Source organism: Balaenoptera musculus, chromosome 2 (assembly GCF_009873245.2).
Source record: "Balaenoptera musculus isolate JJ_BM4_2016_0621 chromosome 2, mBalMus1.pri.v3, whole genome shotgun sequence".
NCBI lineage: Eukaryota > Metazoa > Chordata > Mammalia > Artiodactyla > Balaenopteridae > Balaenoptera > Balaenoptera musculus.
Window position 1 is genome coordinate 58,401,959 of NC_045786.1, and position 25,866 is coordinate 58,427,824.

The 25,866-nt window shown below is 33.8% G+C and overlaps 1 protein-coding gene across 3 annotated transcripts in view; it reads right to left on the reverse strand.

The window, feature by feature from the left end:
• The window catches only part of SCAPER (S-phase cyclin A associated protein in the ER), a 475,492-nt gene that overhangs the window by 296,550 nt on the left and 153,076 nt on the right, over positions 1 to 25,866 (reverse strand). For all 3 annotated transcript variants that reach the window (XM_036843858.1, XM_036843856.1, XM_036843857.1), the window contains exons 11-16: positions 22,395 to 22,565; positions 21,608 to 21,683; positions 21,294 to 21,411; positions 20,906 to 21,017; positions 17,564 to 17,704; positions 2,166 to 2,321 (exon numbers count right to left, since the gene is read on the reverse strand). In XM_036843858.1, the coding sequence (XP_036699753.1) occupies positions 2,166 to 2,321; positions 17,564 to 17,704; positions 20,906 to 21,017; positions 21,294 to 21,411; positions 21,608 to 21,683; positions 22,395 to 22,565 (774 nt within the window). The remainder of the gene's footprint in view (positions 1 to 2,165; positions 2,322 to 17,563; positions 17,705 to 20,905; positions 21,018 to 21,293; positions 21,412 to 21,607; positions 21,684 to 22,394; positions 22,566 to 25,866) is intronic.

Consider the following 25,866-nt stretch of genomic DNA (forward strand, 5'->3'; position numbering starts at 1 on the left):
TAACATTTATGTGAATGTTTCAAGAGTAAAAGTAAAGCAGATGGAGGGCCTCTGAATTGTTTATTAAGTTAGTACCTTACTATTATTATATTTACAGAATGTTTGGCATTATCGCCTTGCACATATAGTAATGACTACATATTTAAAAATTTTTTTAATTTTATATATATGTTATATATTACCAATGAATTTTTCTAGTATCAGTTATCTTGATTAAACTTATGTACATACGTTTTAAATTTTTCACTGAAAATTAAATCCATAGGAAATTTCTACATTTTTAAAGATAAAAATAAGTCTGAGTAGTCAAAAAAAATTTTAAGTGTTAGTCAGTTCAGAAGATTCCTTACTACTTTCAGAAAATAACTGCTTACTTTATGCCTTAATAAATGTTCCAAATTATAAAATAAGAGTCATCATTTTTAAACAGAAGATAACTTATATTTCAAATCTTCAAATCTGCAAAATAAATGCAGAAAAAGTAACTAAAGATGTCTATTCAAAAATATACAATATTACTCATATATTTCCCCCCAAAACCCAGTTAAGAAGTTACCTCTTCCATAGAACTTTCCCTGACATTCCCCTCCCTCCAAGAGAGCTAATTATTCCCTACTCTGTGATACCACTGTAAGCTATACAGGTTTCTATTACACTTTCACACTGTGTTGTATTATTTGCCATAAAGGCAAAGATCATATCTCATTTATTTCTGAATTATTAATACCTAATGGTTGCTAAAAAGTAACACAATTTTCAAAATAATAATTATTTTTTTAACATCTTTATTGGAATATAAAAAATAATTATTTTTATAAAATGGTTTGATGTAGAAAAAGAAAGAGCAATAAAGCTGAAGGGATGGCTCAAATTAAAAATTCAAATATCCTATTTCATTTACTCATCTAAGAATGTTAGTTAATGGGTAATTAACTTTTAAATGATAAAAGTGAAATTTTTTACTGCTCCTTTGAGAGGAAAAGCTAAAGTTTCTCTAATAGTAGTATCCTGTATTTTTAAACATAAGTTAGCTTGGCACTCAGATTAAAATGAGACCTTGAACTCAAATCAAACAGAGATTGGGGTGAATATGGGACTGCTTGCTAGTGTACAAAAAGAGCATAAAGTAACCAATAAACTTGAAAACTGTAATGATATTTTAATTTCCTAAAATTACCAGTGACATGAAGAAGCATGAAACATTAATAACATCCCTAGCTTTTAACATAACAACAAAGCTCTTCATGGTCAGGTCCCTAACTCTACATGCCATACTCACTCATCTCCTGCATAGAATGCCTACTTCGCACCATTTACAACTGTCTCAGTTTTCAAAACTTAGTTGAGGCATCGCCTCCTCCAGGAAGCTTTTTCTGACGTTCTCACGTCTTTGCCATTCTCAATTTGAGTAACAGGTTCCCCTTGGTGCTTCCAAAAACGCCTTTACTGTTACACTAATCCTAATGGGTTAAGATTTGTTTACATATATGTCTTCCCATTGAGATCAAGGATATATCTTTTTCATGTCCTTGAGCAAAGCACAGCACACAGATTATAGTAGTAATTCAATAAATGATGACTGAATGAATAAACAAATAAATATTAGTCATAATAGATAAAGTATGTCTGCATCCATATTTGATCTTGAGGAAGATTTAAATAGTTTAAAACCATCACTAAAGTTTATGTGTTAAGTCTTCTTCCCATCCTGAAAATGGTAGCTAACTTACGGTATGCTACAGAGGTTAAAGTACCTGATGACACTGCCCAATATATGACAGGTGCTCCTTGTCATAAGCATAAAGATTGCCCAGTTCTTTAAGGCTATATACATTGGTTCAAACACAATCCATTTGTAAGGGAAGAAAGGAACATATTCTTGCCCAACCCAATTAGAAAAGAATAGATAATAATCTGTCCAGAGCAATTTAGTCCTTCATCTGGTTGAGACTAGAGATCCAAATTGACAAAAACACTGATAACCCTATCTGAAGGAGCACACACTGCCTTGGCAATCAGACTTCCTGTTTCCAAACCGTGCTACACTAAACCATGCATCCTTGGGAACACAGACTTGGTCTTACTCCTTTTTCTATCCTCAGTACCTGGCTCAGAGCCTAGGAAATGGCTGGTGCTCAATAAATGCTTGCTGAATAAAATTCTACCTGAACAGCTTCATCACGTGCTTGCTTTTCTTCCTGTCTTCGCTGACGCTCTTCCTGTAACTCATTAAGCCTCTGCTCATATTCCTTCAATTTTGATAAAACATCATGGCGTTTGTTCTGGGCTTCGAGGGTATTTATAAAGGCAATTTCGTTTACCTGCAATTAAAAAAAACGGAGAAAGTGAGTTTCAAATGAGGTTAATTCTAAGGCACATCACAAAAATAAGAAACTTAACAGTCTTTATATAATAATACAAACCAGTTTTAAGCACAGACCAAAAAATGAACGACTTATAGTCTTTTCTTTCAATACTTATCCCCAAAATGGATAATAATCCAGTGTACATAACAAACCCATAGGCCGTAGTAAGAAGTGATTTAGAGAAGTGGTCCCCAATCTTTTTGGCACCAAGGACTGGTTTCGCGGTAGACAGTTTTTCCACAGACGGGGGTGGTGGGAGGATGGTTCAGGCATTAATGCGAGTGATAGGGAGGACGGTTCAGGCAGTAATGCGAGCAATGGTACAGGCGGTAATGCAAGCGCTGTTCAGGTGGTAATGGAAGTGATATGAGGTAGCAGATGAAGCCGTCTGATTGCCCACCACTCACCTCCTGCTGTGTGGCCTGGTTCCTAACAGACCACAGGACCGCTAACGGTCCGCGGCCCAGGGGTTGGGGACCCCTGATTTAGAGTAAAGGTCTGCTATTGAAATTTTTTTTTATTCAAGTATAGTTGATTTACAATGCTGTGTTAGTTTTGGTGTACAGCAAAGTGATTCAGTTATACATATACATACATTCTTTTCCATTATAGTTTACTACAGGATACTGAATATAATTCCCTGTGCCATACAATAGGACCTTGTTGTTTATCCATTCTATATATAATATCAATAGTTTGCATCTGCTAGTCCCAAATTCCCAATCCAACCCTCCCCCTTGGCGACCACAGTCTGTTCTCTATGTCTGTGAGTCTGTTTCTGTTTCATAGATAAGTTCATTTGTGTCATAGCTTAGATTCTACAAATAATGATATCATATGGTATTTGTCATCTCTTTCTGACTTACTTCACTTAATGTGATAATCTCTAGGTCCATCCACATAGATGCAAATGGCATTATTTCATTCTTTTTATGGCTGAGTAATATTCCATTGTATATATTTACATCTTCTTTATCCATTAATCTGTCAATGGACATTTAGGTTGTTTCCATGTCTTGGATACTGTAAATAGTGCTGCTATGAACATAGGGGTGCATGTTATCTTTTTGAATTATAGTTTTGTCCAGATATATGTCCAGGAGTGGAATTGCTATATCATATGGCAACTCTATTTTTAGTTTTTTGAGGAACCTCCATATTGTTCCCCATAGTGGCTGTACCAATTTACATGGTCACCAATTTTGTAGGAGGGTTCCCTTTCTTCCACACCCTCTCCAGCATTTGTTATTTGTAGACTTTTTAATGATGGCCCTTATGACCAGTGTAGGATGGTACCTCATTGTAGTTTTGACTTGCATTTCTCTAATAATTAGTGATGGTGAGCATCTTTTCATGTGCCTGTTAGCCATGAAATATAAATATAAATATATTGTCTTCTTTGGAGAAATGTCTATTTAGGCCTTCACTGAAATGTTTTTAAGAGACAAATTAAGATTTTTATAGAAACCATTTTATAAAGTTACATAATATCATTGTGATTTGACATTATACAAGTTACATTAAGTTTTAATAGGTATGTACATTATTCTAATGAGTTTGAGATGACAAAACTTAAAGTAAACAAACAAATCATTTTTCTTCAACATACACCAAATAAGTGACAATTAGGTACAAGGTATTAAACTATATACCTCATCCTCAACTTCACATATATTGAGTCTTAACAGTCAAGTTTTGCTAGAGAGTACAGTTTTTTTTAATAGATCTTTATTGGAGTATAATTGCTTCACAATACTGTGTTAGTTTCTGTTGCACAATAAAGTGAATCAGCCATATGCATATACATGTCCCCATATCCCCTTCCTCTTGAGCCTCCATCCCATCCTCCCTATCCCACCCCCCTAGATCATCACAAAACACCGAGCCGATCTGCCTGTGCTATGCTGCTACTTCCGACCAGCCAACTATTTTACATTCAGTAGTGTATATATGTTGATGCTACTCTCACTTTGCCCCAGCTTTGCCCTCCCACCCTATGTCTTCAAGTCTATTCTCTATGTATACCTCTTTATTCCTGCCCTGCAACTAGGTTCATCCGTACCATTTTTTTTTTAGATTCCATATATATGTGTTAGCATACAGTATTTGTTTTTCTCTTTCTGACTTACTTCACTCTGTATGACAGACTCTAGGTCCATCCACCTCACTACAAATAACTCGATTTCATTTTTTTTATGGCTGAGTAATATTCCATTGTATATATGTGTCACATCTTCTTTATCCATTCATCTGTCGATGGACATTTAGGTTGGTTCCATGTCCTGGCTACTGTAAATAGTACGGCAATGAACACTGTGGTACATGACTCTTTTTGAATTATGGTTTTCTCAGGGTATATGCTCAGTAGTGGAATTGCTGGGTCATATGGTAGTTCTATTTTTAGTTTTTTAAGGCACCTCCATACCATTTTCCATAGCGTTATAGCAATTTACATTCCCACCAACAGAATTAAATCAAATAGAAACAAAGAAAACAATAGCAAAGATCAATAAAACTAAAAGCTGGTTCTTTGAGAAGATAAACAAAATTGATAAACCCTTAGCCAGACTCATCAAGAAAAAAAGGGAGAGGACTCAAATCAATAAAATTAGAAATGAAAAAGGAGAAATCACAACTGACACCGCAGAAATACAAAGGATTATAAGAGACTACTACAAAAAACTATAGGCGAATAAAATGGACAATCATGAAGAAATGGACAAATTCTTGGAAAGGTAAAATTTTCCAAGACTGAACCAGGAAGAATTAGAAAATACAAACAGACCCATCACAAGTAATGAAATTGAAGCCATAATTAAAAATCTTCCAACAAACAAAAGTCCAGGACCAGATGGCTTCACAGGCGAATTCTATCAAACATTTAGAGAAGAGCTAACACCCATCCTTCTCAAACTCTTCTAAAAAATTGCAGAGGGAGAAACACTCCCAAATTCATTCTATGAAGCCACCATCACCCTGATACCAAAACCAGAAAAAGATATCACAAAAAAATAAAATTACAGACCAATGTCACTGATGAACATAGATGCAAAAATCCTCAACAAAATACTAGCAAACAGAATCCAACAGCACATTAAAAGAATCATACACCATGATCAAGTGGGATTTATCCCAGGGATGCAAGGATTCTTCAATATATTCAAATCAATGAATGTGATACACCAGATTAACAAATTAAGGAATAAAAACCATATGATCATCTCAATAGATGCAGAAAATGCTTCTGACAAAATTCAACACCCATTTATGATAAAAACTCTCCAGAAAATGGGCACAGAGAGAACCTACCTCAACATAATAAAGGCCGTTTATGACAAAACCACAGCAAGCATCATACTCAATGGTGAAAAACTGAAATCATTTCCACTAAGATCAGGAACAAGACAAGGATGTCCACTCTCGCCACTCTTATTCATCATAGTTTTGGAAGTCCTAGCCACAGCAGTCAGAGAAGAAAAAGAAATAAAAGGAATACAAATTGGAAAAGAAGAAGTAAAACTGTTACTGTTTGCTGATGACATGACACTGTACATAGAAAATCCTAAAGATGCCACCAGAAAACTACTAGAACTAATCAATGAATTTGATGAGGTTGCAGGATACAAAATTAATGCACAGCAATCTCTGGCATTCCTATACAGCAACAACGAAAAATCAGAAAGAGAAATTAAGGAAACACTCCCAATTACCATTGCAACAAAAAGAATAAAATACCCAGGAATAAACGTGCCTAAGGAGGCGAAAGACTTGTACTCATAAAACTATAAAACACTGATGAAAGGAATCACAGATGACATAAACAGATGGAGGAATATACCATGTTCTTGGACTGGAAGAATCAACATTGTGAAAATGAATATACTACCCAAGGTAATTTACAGATTCAGCGCAATCCCTATCAAACTATCAATGGCATTCTTCACAGAATTAGAACAAAAATTTTTATAATTCATATGGAAATGCGGAAGATACCGAACAGCCAAAGCAATCCTGAGAAAGAAAAATGGAGTTGGAGGAATCAGGCTCCCCGACTTCAAACTATACCACAAAGCTACAGTAATCAAGACAGTATGGTACTGGCACAAAAACAGAAATACAGATCAATGGTAAAGGAGAGTAAAGTTTTTATGAGTAAAGTACAGCTAATGATAAAAAACTGGAAAATGTTGGGGTCGAATTTCTCATTCTTGAAAGCCAGAAGGAAGGCATGCCACAGTGAAAAAGTTAGAGTGAAATACGGAAGTAAACAAACACTGGAGCTACTGTCTCTGAAAGAAGTATAGACTCCAGGAATCCATGTTGCATGAAATAAAACCTATCACTAGATATGTTACAAACTGAAACAAGAAAGTTTGAATACAGTTCTAGCAAAGATCTCTGAATCTCCATGCCATGTAACCATTTTCATAAGTTAATTAACAATATAATCATTTCTCAAGGTATACTGAAAGTATAAGACAAACAGGTATGCTCAAGCAAAATTAATCATAATGTATCAAGGGTCACATGTTAAACATAATCAAGATGAAGGAAAAAGAAATGGGACCTAATGCTCTAGACAAAATAAATAAAATAAAATTCAGAGGGAAGAATGTGCAAAAGCAGCATAAAAAATCCAATCTGTGATGTTGGTCAAATGTTACAAAATTTTAGTTATGCTAGTTGAATATGTTTGGAGATGTAATGTACAGCATGGTGATAATAGTTAATAGTACTGTACTATATACTTGAAATTTGCTAAGAAGATAGATCTGAAATCTCCTTAGCATGTGCGTGCACACACACACACAATAACTAAGTAGAGGTAACAGAAATTTTAATTAGTTGGATTGTAGTGATCATCCCACAATGTATATGTATATCAAAATATCAAGTTGTACACCTTAATATATACAATTTTGATATGTCAATGCTATCTCAATCAAACTGTAAGTAAGTAAAAATATAAATAAATAAGACATTTCCTGGAAATTAACTGGAAGAAAACATAACCAAAGAAACAGCAGAATATCTCCTAGGCAAACTTTGTAATGTAAAAGAAGTCAACACGAACCTGAATTTAAAGGTGCAAAAAAGATGATAAAATGACATGATACAATAAAGGAAGACTAGAGAGTTAAGGAAACTTAGAACAAAAGTAACACAATCACAGAATTAATTAAATTATAAAAAGCATGAAACAGAGCAAAGATGGTAAAAAATCAAATCACTAACAGAGGAAAGGCTTGTTATAATCACAGTTAATATGTACTTTAAAATGTAAATTTATGTATAAGTAATAACTTTTGAACATGGAGAACAAGTTAAGATGACCTAATGTAAGAATAATATCTGTAAAGTTAAGAAAGACAAAATATTCCAATATATAATACAGAAAGTTTTCCCTGAAAAAAAGAAATACTGAAAATTGAGAGAGCTCACTTTATTTCATGAAGAATTTATTCAGAAGATCAACACCGAGAATATCCTTATTAAATCACAAAACATTAAGGAACAAGCACAATTTTTTTAAGCTTCCAGGCAGTAAATGCAAGTCATCTATGAGAAAGAGGGAGAAAAAATCTGTCTGGCCTCAGGCTTCTCCACAGAATTAGTTAATGCTAGAAAAACATGGAATAATGCCTACAAAACTTTGAAGGAAAGATATTCTGAATCATGAATCTGATCTCTAGCCAAGATGTACTCAGAAATGCCACAGGCCTTTGATACCTAAGAACTCAATGAATAGAGCACAATAACCTCTTCCTGAAAAAATTACTTGTTAATAAAATCCAGCCAACCAGGTCAAAACAAAGAACTCATGAATGGAGGATTAGGCAAGCTGTGCATCCATTCATACATAGAAGGAAAACTAAACTGTGTAATTTATAGTTTCAGAGCAAAATGTAAAAGTTATAAACCTTAACAATGTAAAAATAATGAAACTATGAAAATTGTTGGGAGGAGATCTTGTGATAAAGAAACATTTATTACAAATTCAATAATTCCCTCAATTTTACTTCCACGTCACTTCCTTCTCTTAAAATGGAACTAAAATAGAAATGAATACTTCTTATTAAGAAGTACCATGGATAGTATAATTCTTTTTTTTTTAATTTTTAAAATTAATTAATTTATTAATTTATTTATTTTTTGGGCTGTGTTGGGTCTTCATTTCTGTGCAAGGGCTTTCTCTAGTTGCGGCAAGCGGGGGCCACTCTTCATCGCGGTGTGTGGGCCTTTCACTGTCGCGGCCTCTCTTGTTGCAGAGCACAGGCTCCAGACGCGCAGGCTCAGCAGTTATGGCTCATGGGCCTAGCTGCTCCACAGCATGTGGCATCTTCCCAGACCAGGGCTCGAACCCGTGTCCCCTGCACTGGTAGGCAGACTCTCAACCACTGTGCCACCAGGGAAGCCAGATAGTATAATTCTATTTTATAAAGTTATCTATTCATTCCATCTGAACATTATTCTAAAGAGATTTCTGGAAGAGTATTTATAATGTAAATGGTAGCTATTTCTGAGGGTGGGATTTTGAGTTTCCTTTTCTACATATTGCTCGAATTCTTTAAAATGAGAATAAACCATTTTCATAACAATATGGCCACTATTCTACATATAAAACAGTATTAAAGAAAGCTAGAGTAATGCATTTATACTAAGACTTAAAGACAAGAAAAAGTCCCTGAAGGTTTTTAAGTTAAGAGGTAATACAATAAGGCCCTTAAGAAAGATTAATTTGAAGGGAGTAGGGACAAAAGGCAAGAATAACAACTGCAAATATTGATAAATGATCACAAGTTTTCCAAGTCTAGATTAATGGGAGACTAGTGATACCATTCATCTGAAATATGAATTTCAGGAAAGGCAAATGATTTGGGATACAGGGGTGGTGAGCTGATGAGTTTCACTGGATACAATCATCAAGCAATAGGTAATTGAGTCCAGAGCTTCATTGAGAGGGTGGGGTTAAAATGCAGATGTAGGAGTCACTACAGAGAGGATAGCTGAAGCAATGAGAATCATTGTGATATTCAAGGAAAATAATAAGTGAAGTGGACTGAAGGCAGTAACATTTAAGCAGCAAAAGAAAAAGGGAAGATAGTAAAGCACTGGTTAGGAAAGCAGAAGGAAAACCAAGATAGTGCAGAAGAAAGTATTCTAGAAAAAAATACACAACAGTGTTGATAATGAACAGATCCAGAAAAGGTTTTTAAACATAGTGATAACAGAGTAACATTCTGAAAGGAAAGTACAGTATAGCACAGAGGAAAAATGGTGTCATAAGGAATTCAAGAAGACAGGAGTGATGAGGTAGTGGAAATGAGCATAGACAGCTCTTTCTAGGAATTTAGTGATTTCCAAAAGGAAAGAATAGGCAATCTATAGAATAGGTGGAAGTAGTCAGTCTAGAGGAAGAAAGCAAAGGAGCAGGCACAAGAAGATAACTGATGAAGCAAATTTTAAAAGCAGGCAAGAGGACACAGCACAAGGAAAAGGCTACTGCCATAAATAAGGAAAAAGATGTCTTTTCCTCAAAAAACCCCCCAAAACCCTGTAATTATGAGTAGACACATTGCATCTGAAAAGCAATCAATGAGACCATTAAGAAAATGAAAATAAAAGCCATTCTTATACTATTAAATAAATGATAAAATCGGGTGCTGAATAACTCTGCCTGCAATAATAATCACTATCAACTAAATAGTAGATGACTTATTTTCAATCATCTGTATATCCAAGAAAGAACTAAGACATTTGAAATGACTGTTAATTTATGCCAAGAACACACAAAAAAGTATATGTGTAAAAAATTATATCTTACACAGGACTGAAATAAATATATTTGGTATGTCTCAAGGACATATTCTTAAGTTCTAGTGGAACTTAAGTATATTTTAAATCACTGGATTATTAGAACTTCTGGATTAGTAATAAAACAACAGAAATGCATTAGGGACTTAAGGAAAAGTTAGGAAGTGGAACACAAATAGGATGTGGCATTCTATGAAATTCTAATATTTTACAGAGTATTTACAGCATACCAAGGATGGCATTAACTGCTTCACAATATGCACAACCTAATTTAATCCTTTCAGCAATTCTTTGAGATGTAGGTAAGATTATTCCTATTTTACAGATCAACAAATCGGCTGAGAGGCTAAAATAACACCTAAGACCATTCACTACTACGTGGTAGAGTCAGGACCTGAATCCAAATTTATCTAACTCCAGAGACTTCAGTCCTCACTATTATGATGAAAAATTACTTCTGAAGAAGGAGCAACTCTTCGATATATGTGGAACCAAATTTCCTGATCATAAAAATCACCTGGGGGCTTATAAAAAAAGAAAGCTCCTCAGGGGCCACTCTAGCATTACTGAAAAAAACCTGCAAAGCTTGGAAATCTCTCTTTTTAACAACTCAGATTACTGTTATAATCAGGCAAGACTGGGAAATATTGGCATGTGATAAAACCAAAGGTAGGAGGAGGTTTTGTCTCATAGATGAAAATGTCTGGGGATGAAAGTAATTGGCAATGTTTCACACAAACTTTTAAGATATTTATGTAATTATACTAAGAACAATTCATTCATAAAATATTTAAATGAATGAGAGAACAAGAAAACCCTAGATTGTCTATTTTTATTTTCTTTGTAGATATAATACATTTCAAAAGAGGGTTTCAGAGATTATCGAAGAGAAGGCAATGAAAATTAAGAGAACCAATAGGGCAGCAGTTGTTAGCAGGATTTTAAAGCAGAATTTCATATTAGCAAAAATCTCAGTACAGACTCTTAACTCAGTGAACCTGGATTATTAAGAATTTTTAAAACTGCAAATGGTAGTTGATATCTTTATGCAAAAACAACCAGCAGTCAACCACTCATCTTGATGGAAATTATTTAAACTATAGCTTGGGTTAATATGTTTATAGGAGTCACTTTGGTTTAATGAGATTATAATGAAAGTAAATATATTAGGCAATTAGACAGATCAAAATTCATACAAGTCATATAAAAAAAAGGCCACAAAATGAATATACAAAACCAATAAAAAGAACAGTGGTAAAAGCATAGGCTTTGGAACCACAAACATCAGGATTTTAATTCTGGCTGTGTGACCATCAACAATCTGCCTTCAGATTGTTCCTCTAAAATATAAAAATAATACATAGTTCAGAATTTCCACTTCCAGCTATGATGGAGTGATAGGGTCCAGATGCACCCTCCCACCTTAAACAACTAAAAAATTAGACAAATATATAAAATATATGAAATTCAATTAATGTAACACAGCAAATATCAAAAGAACAAAGGACAAAACCACATTATTCTTTTTTTTTTTTTTTTAAATATTGCTTTCCCTCTTTTTTTTTTTTTTTTTTTAATAGGGAGCTTTTTCTTTTTTCAAATTTTATTTATTTATTTTATTTATGGCTGTGTTGGGTCTTCGTTTCTGTGCGAGGGCTTTCTCTAGTTGTGGCAAGTGGGGGCCACTCTTCATCGCGATGCGCGGGCCTCTCACTATCGCGGCCTCTCTTGTTGCGGAGCACAGGCTCCAGACGTGCAGGCTCAGTAATTGTGGCTCACGGGCCCAGTTGCTCCGTGGCATGTGGGATCTTCCCAGACCAGGACTCGAACCCGTGTGCCCTGCATTGGCAGGCAGATTCTCAACCACTGCGCCACCAGGGAAGCCCAAACCACATTATTCTTGCAATAGATGGAGAAAAAGGATTTGACAAAATCCAACACTGCTTCATGATAAAAACACTCAACAAACTAGGAGTAAAAAGGAACTTCCTCAATCTTTGAAGGGTATCTATGAAAACCCCATACCTAACATCATACTTGATGATGAAAGACTAAATGCCCCCGACTCCAAAGATCAGGAACAAGACTAGGATGTCTGCTCTTACCACTTCTATTCAGTATTGTACTGCAGGTTGTACCCTGAGCAATAAGCAACAACAACAACAAAAAAAATCAAAGCCATCCAGATTGGTAAAGAAGAAGTAAAACTATCTCTAGTTGCAGATGGTATGATCTTGAATATAGAAAATCTTAAGGAATCCACTAAAAAGCTATTACAACTAATGAGCAAGTTCAAGCAAGGCTGCAGGAGATAAGATCAATATATAAAAATCAATTGTATTTCTATACACTAGCAATAAACAATCTGAAAATGAAATTAAGAAAACAATTCCATTTACAATCACCTCCAAAAGAGTACAATCAACACTTAGGAATTAATTTAAACAAGAAGGTGAAAGGCTTGTGCCCTGAAAATTAGAAAACACTGCATAAAGAAATTAAGGAAGATTTAAATCAATGGAAAGATATCCTGTGTTCATGGATTAGGAAGATCTACTATTATTAAGATGGCAATAATCCCCAAAGCACTGTAAAAATTCAATGCAATCCTAACAAAACTCCAATGGACTTTTTTATGGAAATGGAAAACTTATCCTCATCCTAACTGCAAGTTACCCCAAATAGCTAAGACAACAATGAAAAAGAACGAAGTTGGAGGACTATAGTTCCTGATTTCAAAGCTTACTCAAGTGCTACCGTAATCAAAACAGTGTGATACCAGCATAAGGACAGACGTATAGACCAGTGGAATAGAACTGAGAGAAGAGAAATAAACCTGTACACCTATGGCTAATTGATTTCCAGCAAGTGTGCCAAGACCATTCACTGGGGAAAGAATAGTGTCTTCAAGAAGCAGTACTTGGACAAATGATATCCACCTGCAAAAGAATAAAGGCAGACTCCCCTACCTCATTCTGTATATAAAAATTAATTCAAAATGTATCTATGACCTAAATATAAAAGCTAAAACCATAAAACTCTTAGAAGAAAACATGGAGGTAAATCTTCATGACTTTGAATTTGGCAATAATTTCTTAGCACAAAAAGTACAAAAAATAAAACAAAAGATAGATAAATTGGACTTCATCAACATTAAAAACTTTTGTGCAAAGAACATTATCAACAAATGAAAAGATAACCTACACAATGCTAGAAAATATCTGCAAATTATATATCTGATAAAAGACTAGTACTGAGAATATACAAAGAACTCTTACAGCTGAACAACAAAAAGACAAGCAGCCCAATTTAAAAAAATGAGCAATGGACTTTGAAAAGACATTTTTCTAAGGAAGATATACAAATAGCGAATAAGCACATAAATAGATGCTCAATATTGTTAGTCATTAAGGAAATGGACAGATTCCTAGAAAGACACAAATTACACAAGAGAAATAGATAATATGAATAGCCCTATGGATATAAAAAAATGGAATTTTTAGTAAAAAAAACTCATCCACAAAGAAAACCCCAGGCCCAGACGGCTTCATTGGTAAATTCCACAAAAAATTTAAGGAGGAAATTGTACCAGTTCCACATAAACTACTTTAGAAAACTGAAGAGGATGGAACCCTTCCCAAGTCACTTTAGGAGGCCAGCATATTCTGTTACCAAAAGCAGACAAAGACATTATAAGAAAAGAAAAAGAAAGATCAAAATCCCTCACAAACATTGACGCAAAAATTCTTAAAATTTTAGCAAATGAAGCATACCAAAATATAAAACTGATATTATATCATGACCATGTGAGGTTTATCCCAGAATTGCACAGTTACTTTGGTATCTGACAATCAAATACTGAAATTCACCATTTTAAGATCTTAAAAAAACACATAATATCATCTCAATAAATGCAGAAAAAGCAGGTAACCAAATTCAAAGTCCACGGTAAAAAAATTTTAGTAACTAGGAATAGAAAGGAAGTTCCTCAATCTGATACAGAACATCTATGAAAGATCTACAGCTAATATCACACTTAATGGTGAAAGACTGAACACTTTCTTCCTAAAATTAGGAGCAAGGCAATGATATTGGTTCTCATCACTAATCAACATTGTGGTAGTACTGGTTAATGTAATAAAGGGAGATTAAAAAATGAAAAACATACAGGAAAAGAAGAAATAAAACTAGAACTAGTAGGTTTAGCAGGGTTGTAGGATATAAGTTAATACACTAAAATCAAATGTGTTTCTATAAGTTAGCAGCAAACAATTAGAAACAAATTTAAAACAAGATACTACTGACAACAGCATTAAAAATATGAACTGCAGATAAATTTCATAAAATATATACAAAGACCAAAATAAATGGAGATATATGCCATCAGACATATGGTTCAGAATACTCAATATCATTAGGATTACAAGTCTCCCCCAGATTAATCTATATATTCAATGCAATTCTAATCAAAATACAGGCAGGCCTCTTTTCGGGGGGAGGAGTAGAAATTCACAAGCTGATCCTATAAATTACATGGAAATGCAAAGAACCTAAAAGAGCAAAATAGTTTTAGAAGAAAATAATACTTAAGGATTTATACTTCTTGATTTCATGACTTATTATAAAGGTACAGTAATGTTATTTATAAAGATAAATGTAACAGAATAGAAAATCAGAAATAGACCCACACATATATAGCCAATTGCTTTTCAACAAGGGTCTAAGGCAATTCATTATACAAAAGATAGTCTCTTTAACAACTGATACTGGAACATTATATAACCATATGAAAAAAATGAACCTCAACCCTACCTCACACCATATAAAAAACAACTCAAAATGGAACACAGACCTCATCGTAAAATTTAAAACTTCTAGAGAAAACTTAAGGGAAAATCTTAGTGACCTTAAGTTTATGTAAAGATTTTTTAAATAGGGCACAGAAAAACATAAAGTATAGACAAAAAAAGTCAATATATGGGACATTTCCAATTTTTAAAACTTCAAAAGACACTTTTAAGAAAATGAAAGGGCAATCCGTAGACTGAGAGAAAATATTTGCAAAACATAGATATTAATATCTAAAATATACAAAGTCCTCTAAGAAATCCTGCTATTTGCCACAACATGGATGAAACTGGAGGGTATTATGCTAAGTGAAATAAGCCAGACAGAGAAAGAAAAATACTGCATGGTATCACTGATATTTGGAATATAGAAGAAAAAGTGAATCTCATCGAAACAGATTTTTCTTTCTGTAGTTGATTTCTAGTTTCATACCATTGTGGTTGAAAAAATGCTTGATATAATTTCTATCCTCTTAAATTAGTTGAGACTTGTTTTGTGGTCTAGTATGTGATCTATCCTGGAGAACATACCATGTACATGTGAAAAGAATGTTTATTTTGCTGTTTTTGAATATAATGTCCTATAGATATCTATTAAGTCCAACTACTCTATTGCATCATTTAAGACCATCATTGCCTTACTGATTTTCTGTCCAGATATGGAACCAACTGAAATGCCCATCAACAGATGAATGGATAAAAAAGATGTGATATATATATACAATGGACTATTACTCAACCATAAAAAAGAATGAAATTCTGCCATTTGCAGCAACATGGATGGACCTAGAGAACGTTATACTTAGTGAAGTAAGTCAGACAGAGAAAGACGAAAACTGTATGATATCACTTATAATTGGAATCTAAAAAATAATACAAATGAATATATATGCAAAACAGAAACAGACTCAGAGATATAGAAAACAAACAAACCAGTGGTAACCAAAGGGAAGAGGGGAGAAGGGAGGGGCAAATTAGGGGTACAGAATTAAGACATACAAACTACTATGTATAAAATAGATAAGCAACAAGGATATATTGTTATTACATGGAATTACAGCCATTATCATGTAATAACTTTTAATGGAGTATAATCTGTAAAAATACTGAATCACTATGCTGTACACCTGAAACTAATACAATATTGTAAATCAACTATACTTCAATTCAAAAAACTCAAAGAAAGAGAGAACAGGAAAGTAGTTGCCACAGGCCGGGGGGAGGCAGATAGAAATAGGGAGAGATTGGTAAAAGGGGACAAACTTTTAATTATAAGATGAATGAAATCTGAGCATCTAATGTATAACATGGTAGCTATAGTTGATAACACTGTATTGTATTGATATAATTGAAATACGCTAAGAGGGTAGAACTTAAATGTTCACACACACACACACACAAAAGATAAATATGTGAGGTGATGGATATGTTAATTAACTGGATGAGGGAAATCCTTTCACAATGTATACGTATATCAAATCACCATGTAAATATCTATTTTATTTGTCAATTATATCTCAAAAAAGCTGAAAACGAGAACTGTTTGACTAATAACAAAACAATCTAACTTTAAAAAATAAACAAAGATATTTGAACACTGTACCAAATAAGAGCTACAGATAGGAAATACACACATGAAAAGATGTTCAAAAAGCAAATTAAAACCACAAGACACTATACATAAAGACTAATATGAAATGGTTAGAATTACAGTATGTAACCATGTCAAGTGTTGGTGAGAATGTGGCTAACTAGAACTCTCATCCACTGCTGGTAAGAGTATATAAAGTGTTTCTTTAAAAGTTAAACCTATCATAAGACTCTGCCAATCTCAGGTATTTACCAGAGAAAATGAAAGCACACATCTGCACAAAGACTTGTATACGAATTTACACAGCAGCTATATCTGTAACAGCCAAAAACTGGAATGAAAACAAATGTCCATCAACAAGTGACTGGATTAACAAACTATGGTATTTCTACACAATGGTATACTTCTCAGCAATGAAAAGGAAATGATACACAACAGCATGGATAAAATTCAAAATAACTATGCTGAGTGAAAGATGCCAGAGGAAAGAGTACATACTCTATGATTCCATTCATATAAAATTCTGGAAAATGCTAACATCCATAGTGACAAAAAGCAGATCAGCCATTGCATGGTAACAGAGTTGGTGGAAGGAATGAATTACAAAGAGGTATAAAGAAACTTTTGAGGGTGATGGAATTGTTTATTATTTTCATTGTACTGATGGTTTCAGGAATATATATGTCAAAACTCAACAAACTGATGCTTCACATATGTGTTATTTATTGTCTGTGAATTATACCTCAATAAACCTGTAAAAAATAATACATATCTCATAGGATTATTGCAAGAATAAGATATTGCACATAATAAGTATCAAATGAGCATGTAAAAATGCTGTTATTCTGGAACAGGATAAACATTTGATAAACATTAGCTTCTCGTGTAACAACTGAAAAAGTACTCGAGTAACTAATTCAATGTTCAAAGCACCTAAGTTATACCTTAGCTTCTTCCTCTTGTGCTTTTTTAACAATTGCTTGTAACTGCACCTCTCGTTTAAATTCAGCATGAAGTAATTTCTCTTCCATCATCCTACGTCGTTGGTCTAGTAACTCTTCTTTCCACTTCCGGACATCTTTCTCCTATATGCAATGAATTATCACATCATTAATTTCAGCATACACAGTCACTTGACAAGAAGTGCAAACAGATAAACAGCTTAGGAATTATAAAGTCAAGAACCTGGAAAGACCTAAAGGATCATGACTAATGATTACGAACACAGCCTATGGAGCCAGACTGATGAGTTCATAATCTACCATGGTCACTTGCTAGATATATAAACTGGGCAACTTTTTTAGCCTATGTCTCAGTTTCCTTATCTATAAAGAGAACAGTAGTAGTACCTAACTCATAGGTTTCCAAGATTGAGTGAATATATGTAAACTCTTAGAACAGTACATTAGACATTGCTCAAGAGAAATATTTGCTGTTATTATTATACTGTGCTATGAGCACACTTAAAATGAAAATAGTGTATATGTCTTATCCTTATAAACATTAATGGCTCTATAACCCAAATTCAAGACAGATAATTTTATCCTAGAAATTGAAAAAAAGGTGAGAAGTCTGAAAAATAAATATTTGCATAAGAAACATTCTCTGAAGGAACAGAGAGTTTTGACTATAGAAGAATAATTACGTTAGCTCTCTTTACTTCCTTAAAACAATCTCAAATAGGAGAAGTAAAAGACTTGTCCTGTGCTCCAAGAAATCAGAACCTGCACCAATAAGAATAAATTATAGAAAATAAATGTTGGCTCAACATGAATGGGAAGAAAACTAACATTTCAGTTGAATTTTAGCTACATAATAATGTATTTAACCACCTAAAAAAGTATGATGCAGAAACAGTACTGGATTAGGAGCTAGGAACAGGTCCTTAAAGCTCTAGCTCTGCAAATTATTGGTCATGTGATATTGGTAACTAGCTCTGCATATTACTGGTCATGTGACATTGGAAACAGCCCTTAGCCTCTCCTAGATTCAGTTTTCACATCTATAAAATGGGGTTCCGGGGACTTCCCTGGTGGTGCAGTGGCTAAGAATCCACCTGCCAATGCAGGAGACACGGGTTCGATCCCTGGTCCGGGAAGATCCCACATGCCCTGGAGCAACTAAGCCCGTGCGCCACAACTACTGAGCCTGTGCTCTAGAGCCCGCGAGCCACAACTACTGAGCCCGCACGCCACAACTACTGAAGCCCACACACCTGGAGCCTGTGCTCCACAACAAGAGAGGACACCACAGTGAGAAGCCCGCGCACTGCAACAAACACCCAAGGCAGCCAAAAATAAATAAATTAAATAAAATAAATTTTTTTAAAAATGGGGTTCAGGATCTGTTCAACTCTGTGTGCCTCACAGAGGTATTGTGATCAGATGAGACCATATATGTATAGAATAGTGTTGAAACAATAACTCATTATATAAATGGAAGGTGGGATTTATCATTTAAATTAATTGAAGGGATACCTACATTGATGGGAAAATTAAACCAGAGAACCTCTAATGTCTTGTACAATTTCAAGAATTTACTATTTTGTTTGCATGAGTATCTGGAGATTATATCATATAGTGAGAAAATAAACTATATAATTTTATTTGTATTAAAAACACGGTAAGAAGGGAAATTATAATTGTGTTAGAACATTTTTCTAAAGCTTAAAATGAAATAATATATTAACTCTTATAGAACCCCATGACATGGAGACTGTTTTTCATATTTGATCTATTCAATCTAAATGATTAAAATCTTGATTAAAATAATTAAATTCTTGAGATTCAGGTAAAGAGAAAAATTACAGATTTTCTTCCTTTCCCAGCCAACTTTTCTACTGTACCAAGGAGAATCTTATGCCACCTCATTTTTACATTCAAATTATTTGGTCCAATTATTTTTCCCAATTTTAAAACAAACATAAGTAATGCAAATATTTTTAACCTAGGCATATTAGTCCTCCTTTCTAGGACCAGAAGGTAACAAAGGAGTTCACCTATACTATAACGGTTACCTATCTTCTGTCATGCTGTGTTAGGTATATGTAGTACACAGACTCCAAGATGGCTCCAAATGATCCCAGCCACCTGGTATTCAGACCCTTGTGTATTTCCCTCCAACACTGTATCAGGATCGTGACCAATACAATTCAGCAAAAGTGATGGTATATCACTTCCGAGATTAGGTTATAAAGACAGTGCAGCTTCCATTTGGCAGCTCACTTGTTCATTCTCTCTCTTTCTCGTCTTCTCTCAGATTACTCTGTGGGAAAGGTAGCAGCCATGTTATAAGAACATCAGGCTATGGAAAGATCCACGTGGCGAGATACTGAGGTCCATAGCCAACTGCTAAAGAGGAATCCAGGCCTACCAATAACCACATGAGAGAGTTTGGAAGTGGATCCGTCAGCTCCAAATGACTGCTGCCCCAGACAACAGCTTGACTGCAACCTCAGGAGAGACTCTGAACAAAAAAATAACAACACAAGCCACTCCTGGTTTCCATGCCCAAGAAACTGTGAGCTAATAAATGTGTGTTGTTTTAAACTGCTAAGTCTTGAGGTCCTTTGTTACACAGCACACATAACTAATACAGTACTCATGTCTGCCATGTGTAACTAACAATAAGAATGACCATATACTGAGCAACAGCCACCCGAGCACCATGCTACTGTTTTACTTACTTGCCACTTTCATCATCACAACTGGTTAACAATGATAACTGTCATTTTATGGATAAAGAAATTAAAAGGCAGTATTGTTAAGTAATTTGCCCAGGGCATCATATCCTATTACGTGGTTCAAACCAGGATTTCACCTGATTGGCCATCTCCAGAACCCATGTTCTTTCCACTACACCACACTGACCAGAAGTTACACTGCCCTAATTACTCCAAGAATCTCTTCCATAAATCTAATTAGTGCCCCACTTATTCAAATCTGATCATCTCAAGCTCAAAACTGTCCTACCAATTCATTGAACACTTTGCACAAGACTCCCCAAGGAAACCCCCACTGAAAATGGCAAAAGACAAAGCGCAGCTTTAATAATCCATGCGAACTCAGCAAAACATCAATTTACCAGCTTTTTTAGGAATGACAAATTCTGTTTTCTTTCTTTTTTTAACAGGTAGCTTTCTGTAACTCAGTAGATAGAAATGCTTTCGTTTCCTAATAAATTTATTTTTATTGTTCTTTTAGCTGCTCTCAAACCAGAAGAAGTCAAGTTGAAAATAAGCCCATCAATTTAAGGCAATCATACTTCCCTAAAAATTAAAAACTCACCCTTTCTAACAATTTCTGAAGCTTTAATGTTTTCTCTTCACGTAACTTTTCCCTTAGCTGCTGTGCTTTCATTTGTTTTTCTTCATGTTTCTTCTTAGATTCTGCAATTGTTCTATTAATGCAAACAAATGGACAAGAGACACAAATGTTTACATGATAAAGTCAAAAATATCTTCTTTAGTCTTCAAAGTTCTTAAAATAAATATAAAAAATATACAAAACTAACTTTGGCCTAAAATTTCACAGAAACGTTGTCACTTTTCAATGGATCTGGAAATATCTTGAATCATGTACCTTAAAATAGTATATGTAGTAACTCCATTTAATAGTCAAGAACATCTAGTTCCCTTCCTGTGAAACATTTCAAATTAATTTTCAAAGGCCACACCTTTTACGAGATGGTGAGGAAAGTTTTTCATGCATGTGAATTCCATGTCCTGGAGGTCTAGCAGGTTCCTCCTCTACAATATCCCCCCAGGATGTATTTTGGCGCCAAGATTCACGAGCTGTTTTCAGAAAAAAGAAAACTGCTATTGTTTAGCCACATAATTCTATAAAACCAACATTTGAGAACAGACTTTTAAACGGCATCCCACTCTTATTTATTTTACACAAAAACCCCATGTAATAAGATAATCTATTTTATACCCCTCTCCCTATACATACAACACACACACACACAAACATACAAACATGTAATACCTTCATAATCTGCCAGGACATCATTCCAATCCATAGACATACCACAGAAAGATACACTTCCACTGCCCATGCTGGCCTAAAATGTAATAAGAAAAATTGAGTAACAAATATATGAACCAATTATAACCTTATAAAATGAACTATACATGAAATTTTCCTACCTATTGCTCATATATTTCATTTAGCAAACAGTCCAAAACCAGAAAAAAGTTACATACCTCTTACAGTCACAGTAATTACCAAGTTAAAAATACCACAGCCTATACATTTTAAGAAGAAGACTAACCTACCTGCCGTTAACAGCAGAGACAAACCAAGTAATTTTAAAAGAAAACTATTGGGTTTAAACTATTACTACATAAATTCTGACATATTTAGAGCACACATCAGAAAAGCTAAAAAGTATTTGTTGGGCATTAAAATTTAATAGGAAAACACTGCAAACATTCATGATTACTTTTATTCTTTAAGAAATCCCTCTCATCAACATATATATCCTGAGCGCCTAGTGATAGCAAGGCAATGTATCATTTGCTTTTTATTAGCAGAAGGAAAAATATATCTTCGATTCTTCTTCAATCTATACAATTATAATCTGAGAAATGTTGCGTATTTACTTACTCTGAGATTCATTTTCTTGATTTGTAAAATGAGAAAACAACTTCCAACTTGTCAATTGCATTATATATAAAAACACTTAGTAATGGTAAAGTGCTTTAAAAAAGACTTGCTATTGTTTATTGTATAAGTCTCAAACACCCAGAGAATAAAAATTCTAAAAGCTCACAGAAAAATCACTGTCGTTGTCAGTTTCAATATTGATATCATTGTTTTCTTCAGCTTCAATTTCTCTAGTTAACTGTTCCTCTTCAGCAATAGCACTAGCAATGGCTTCTTCATTGGCCTTTTCTAGACGATCTGCTAGCTCTTCCTTTTTAGCAAGAACTTCTGCCATAGACTATAAAGTTAAAAACAAACAAAAAGAAGAACCATCAGTTGACTGGAAAGTTAAGTAATTATTTCTTTATGTTCTAATCATAAATAGTATATATAAAAATAGCATTGATCTAGAATTATAAAACTTGGGGTCCAGTTGTATGACTCGGAAATTTCTTAAAAGCAAAAGACTATTTTATATTCCATAAAATGATACAATAATCCATGAGACCTTTTTACCAAACTGCTGTGTATGACAAACTGTGAAGTTGTATAAATAATAGTTATTGTTATTAATAATAAAGTGTGAATTTCATTTGAGCACCAAAATTCAAAACAGTTACAGGTCAAATATTTTAAAAACAAGAGAAAAACATTATACTTTAAAGGGAATATAAGAAAAAATTATGCCGCACTGGTGATGACACTTTCTGAACATATATACCTTACTTAAAATTATGCATTAGAATTATGTAATACAAATATATGCATCAAAATTATTAATTAATAAATCCCTATAAAAAGCTAAATATGTATACTATAAACCCTAAAGCAAACAGTGAAATAACAAATATTTATGGCTACTAAGCCAACAAAGGAGATAAATTATAAAAGAAAATTAATCAAAAAAGATGGGAGAAGAGGAAAAGGGATGAAGAACAGATGAGTCAAAGAGAAAAACAATAAGATGGTAGATTTAAAGGAACCATATCAATAATCACATTACACGGAAATAGAGACTCAAATTGGATAAAAGCAAGACCCCAAACCACATGCTGCCCATAAGAAACCTAATTTAAATATGAGAATATAAACAGATTACAAATAAAAGAGCTACCAAACTACCACTAACCAAAAGAAAGTTGAAGTACTAATATCAGACACAGTAGATTTCAGAGCAAAAAATATGACAAAGGATAAAGAAGGTCATTTCATAATGATAAACTGTTAATTCACTAAGAAGACAAAACAATCCTAAAGGTTTATGAACTTAATAATAGACCTTCAAAATAAAAGAAGCAAAAACTGATAGAATTACAAAACAAAATAAACTTAATGGGAATGTAAAATGATGCAGCTACTTTGGAAAACAGTCTGATAGTTTCTCACAAAGGTTAAATGTAAAGTTACCATACGACCCAACAATCCCATTCCTAGATGTATACCCAGGAGAAATGAAACCATATGTTCACACAAAAACTTGTATACAAATATTTAAAGCAGCATTATACATAAATTCCAAAAAGTGGAGAAAACCTAAATGTCCATCAACTGATGAATGGATCAAATGTGGCATATTCCACATTTTTCAAACAGTGGAATATTATTTGGGCATAAAAAGGAATGAAATACTGATACAGGCTAAAACACGAATGAACCTTGAAAACAATATGCCTAGTGAAAGAAACCATTCACAAAGACCACATATTGTATTCCACTTCTATGAAATGTCCAGAACAGGCAAATCTATAGAGACAAAAGACAGATTAGTGGTTGTATAGGGCTGGGAGGGTGGGGTGAAAGGGAGGACTGCTAATGGGCACTGGGTTTCTTTTTGTAGTGATGGAAGTGTTCTAAAACTAATTATGGTGATGTCTGCACAACTCTGTGAATATACTAAAAAACAATGCACTGTACACTTTAAATGGATAAACTGTATGTTATGTAAATTATATCTCAATAAAGTTGGCTTAAAACAAGTAGTCTCACAGATATATGCAGAGATTTCAATACCACTCTCTCAACTGATAGAACAAGTACAGAAAATTGGCAAAGGAGACCTGAACAATATTATCAACAAAACTGACCTAGATATTTTCCCAAGAGAAATGAAAACATATGTTCAAAACAAAGACAAACGTTCATGGTGCCTTTATTCATAACAGAGAAACTGGCAACAACTCAAACGTCTGTCAACAATTGAATGGATGAACATACTGAGTTACATGCATACAACAGAGTACTCCTAAAGACAATAAAAAAAGAAGGAACTATTAATATACACAACTACATGGATGAATCTCAAAATACTTATGCTGAGTGAAAGAAGCTAAACAAAGATTACATTATTCCATATACAGAAAGTTCTTAAAATGCTAATTAATATGTAGTAACAGCAGAATAGTGATAACCCTGGGAAGGGGAAACAGGGAAGAGCAGAAAGGAGGGATTACAAAAGAGAATGTGAAAACTTTTGGAGGCAATCGATACTTTCATTATCTTGATTGTAGTGATGATTTCACAGGTATAAACACATGTCAAAATATATCAATGTGTATATCTTAAATATGTGAACTTTACTGAAAATCAATAACACCTCAATAAAGGTATTAAAAATGCAAGTGCTTGAGCTTCAGCTTATTACTGAATTGGTCTGGAGTGGAGCCTAGACATGGGTATCCTTTTAAAAGCTTCCCCTCCCCACTTCATTTCCCCTGTCGATACTCTGCCTCCTCAAAACATACAAGATTGTCCCTGGGGAAGAGAATGAGGTGAGAGAGTTTAGATGAACAGACTATTTCTTTGCATCATAAGCTTTTTCTCTGTAAACTCTAGAATATTATAGAAACTAACTTGTTAAGGTGCCACACAAACATCATACCTAACAACGATTAAAAAAAACTATTAAAGTTGAATATATTTAACTTTGCAGAAAGTAAGTTCTCACATTAGCCTATTTCCTTCTCAATTTTATCTTCTCCAGAGAACATTTCTATTTCACCTCTTAAGACCTGAAAAGATTTTAACAGAGTAACAGAGTTTACGGATGAAATAATGATTCAATTATCCATATACAACTTCTACTATTTTCACACTGTGAAATTCAAATAAATATCTGTATACATCATCATTTTTTAAATTTCTAAATTTTCATTAAAATTTGTAATTTCAGCAAATCTAAAAAAATAAATCCATGGTAGCTAGGATTTACATCAGCACATTTTTACAATGTTGGCAAAAGTGGACCTTAAACATAAAGGGTCCTTTATGTTTAAGAAATAAATTTTATTATTATAAATTCTTACAGTCATTTTTTGCTTAGGTTTCTGTTAAATAAGAGAACTACAGATTTTTTTAGTTGAACCATGTATGTGACAATACTATATTGAGGGAAAAAAGAAAACAATTTTCTCAACACTGCAGCAATTCTCTATAACCCTCCACTTAGAACCTAAACAATGACATGCTTATCTAGAGCAACCCACAGAAGTATCTGTGCAAAGACAAATTAAAAAAATAAAATATTCTCAAAATCTTAGTTTAGTTAAAATTCCTCTAAGACCTCTAAGGATATACTAATATTCATATGTAAAGCAGAACTT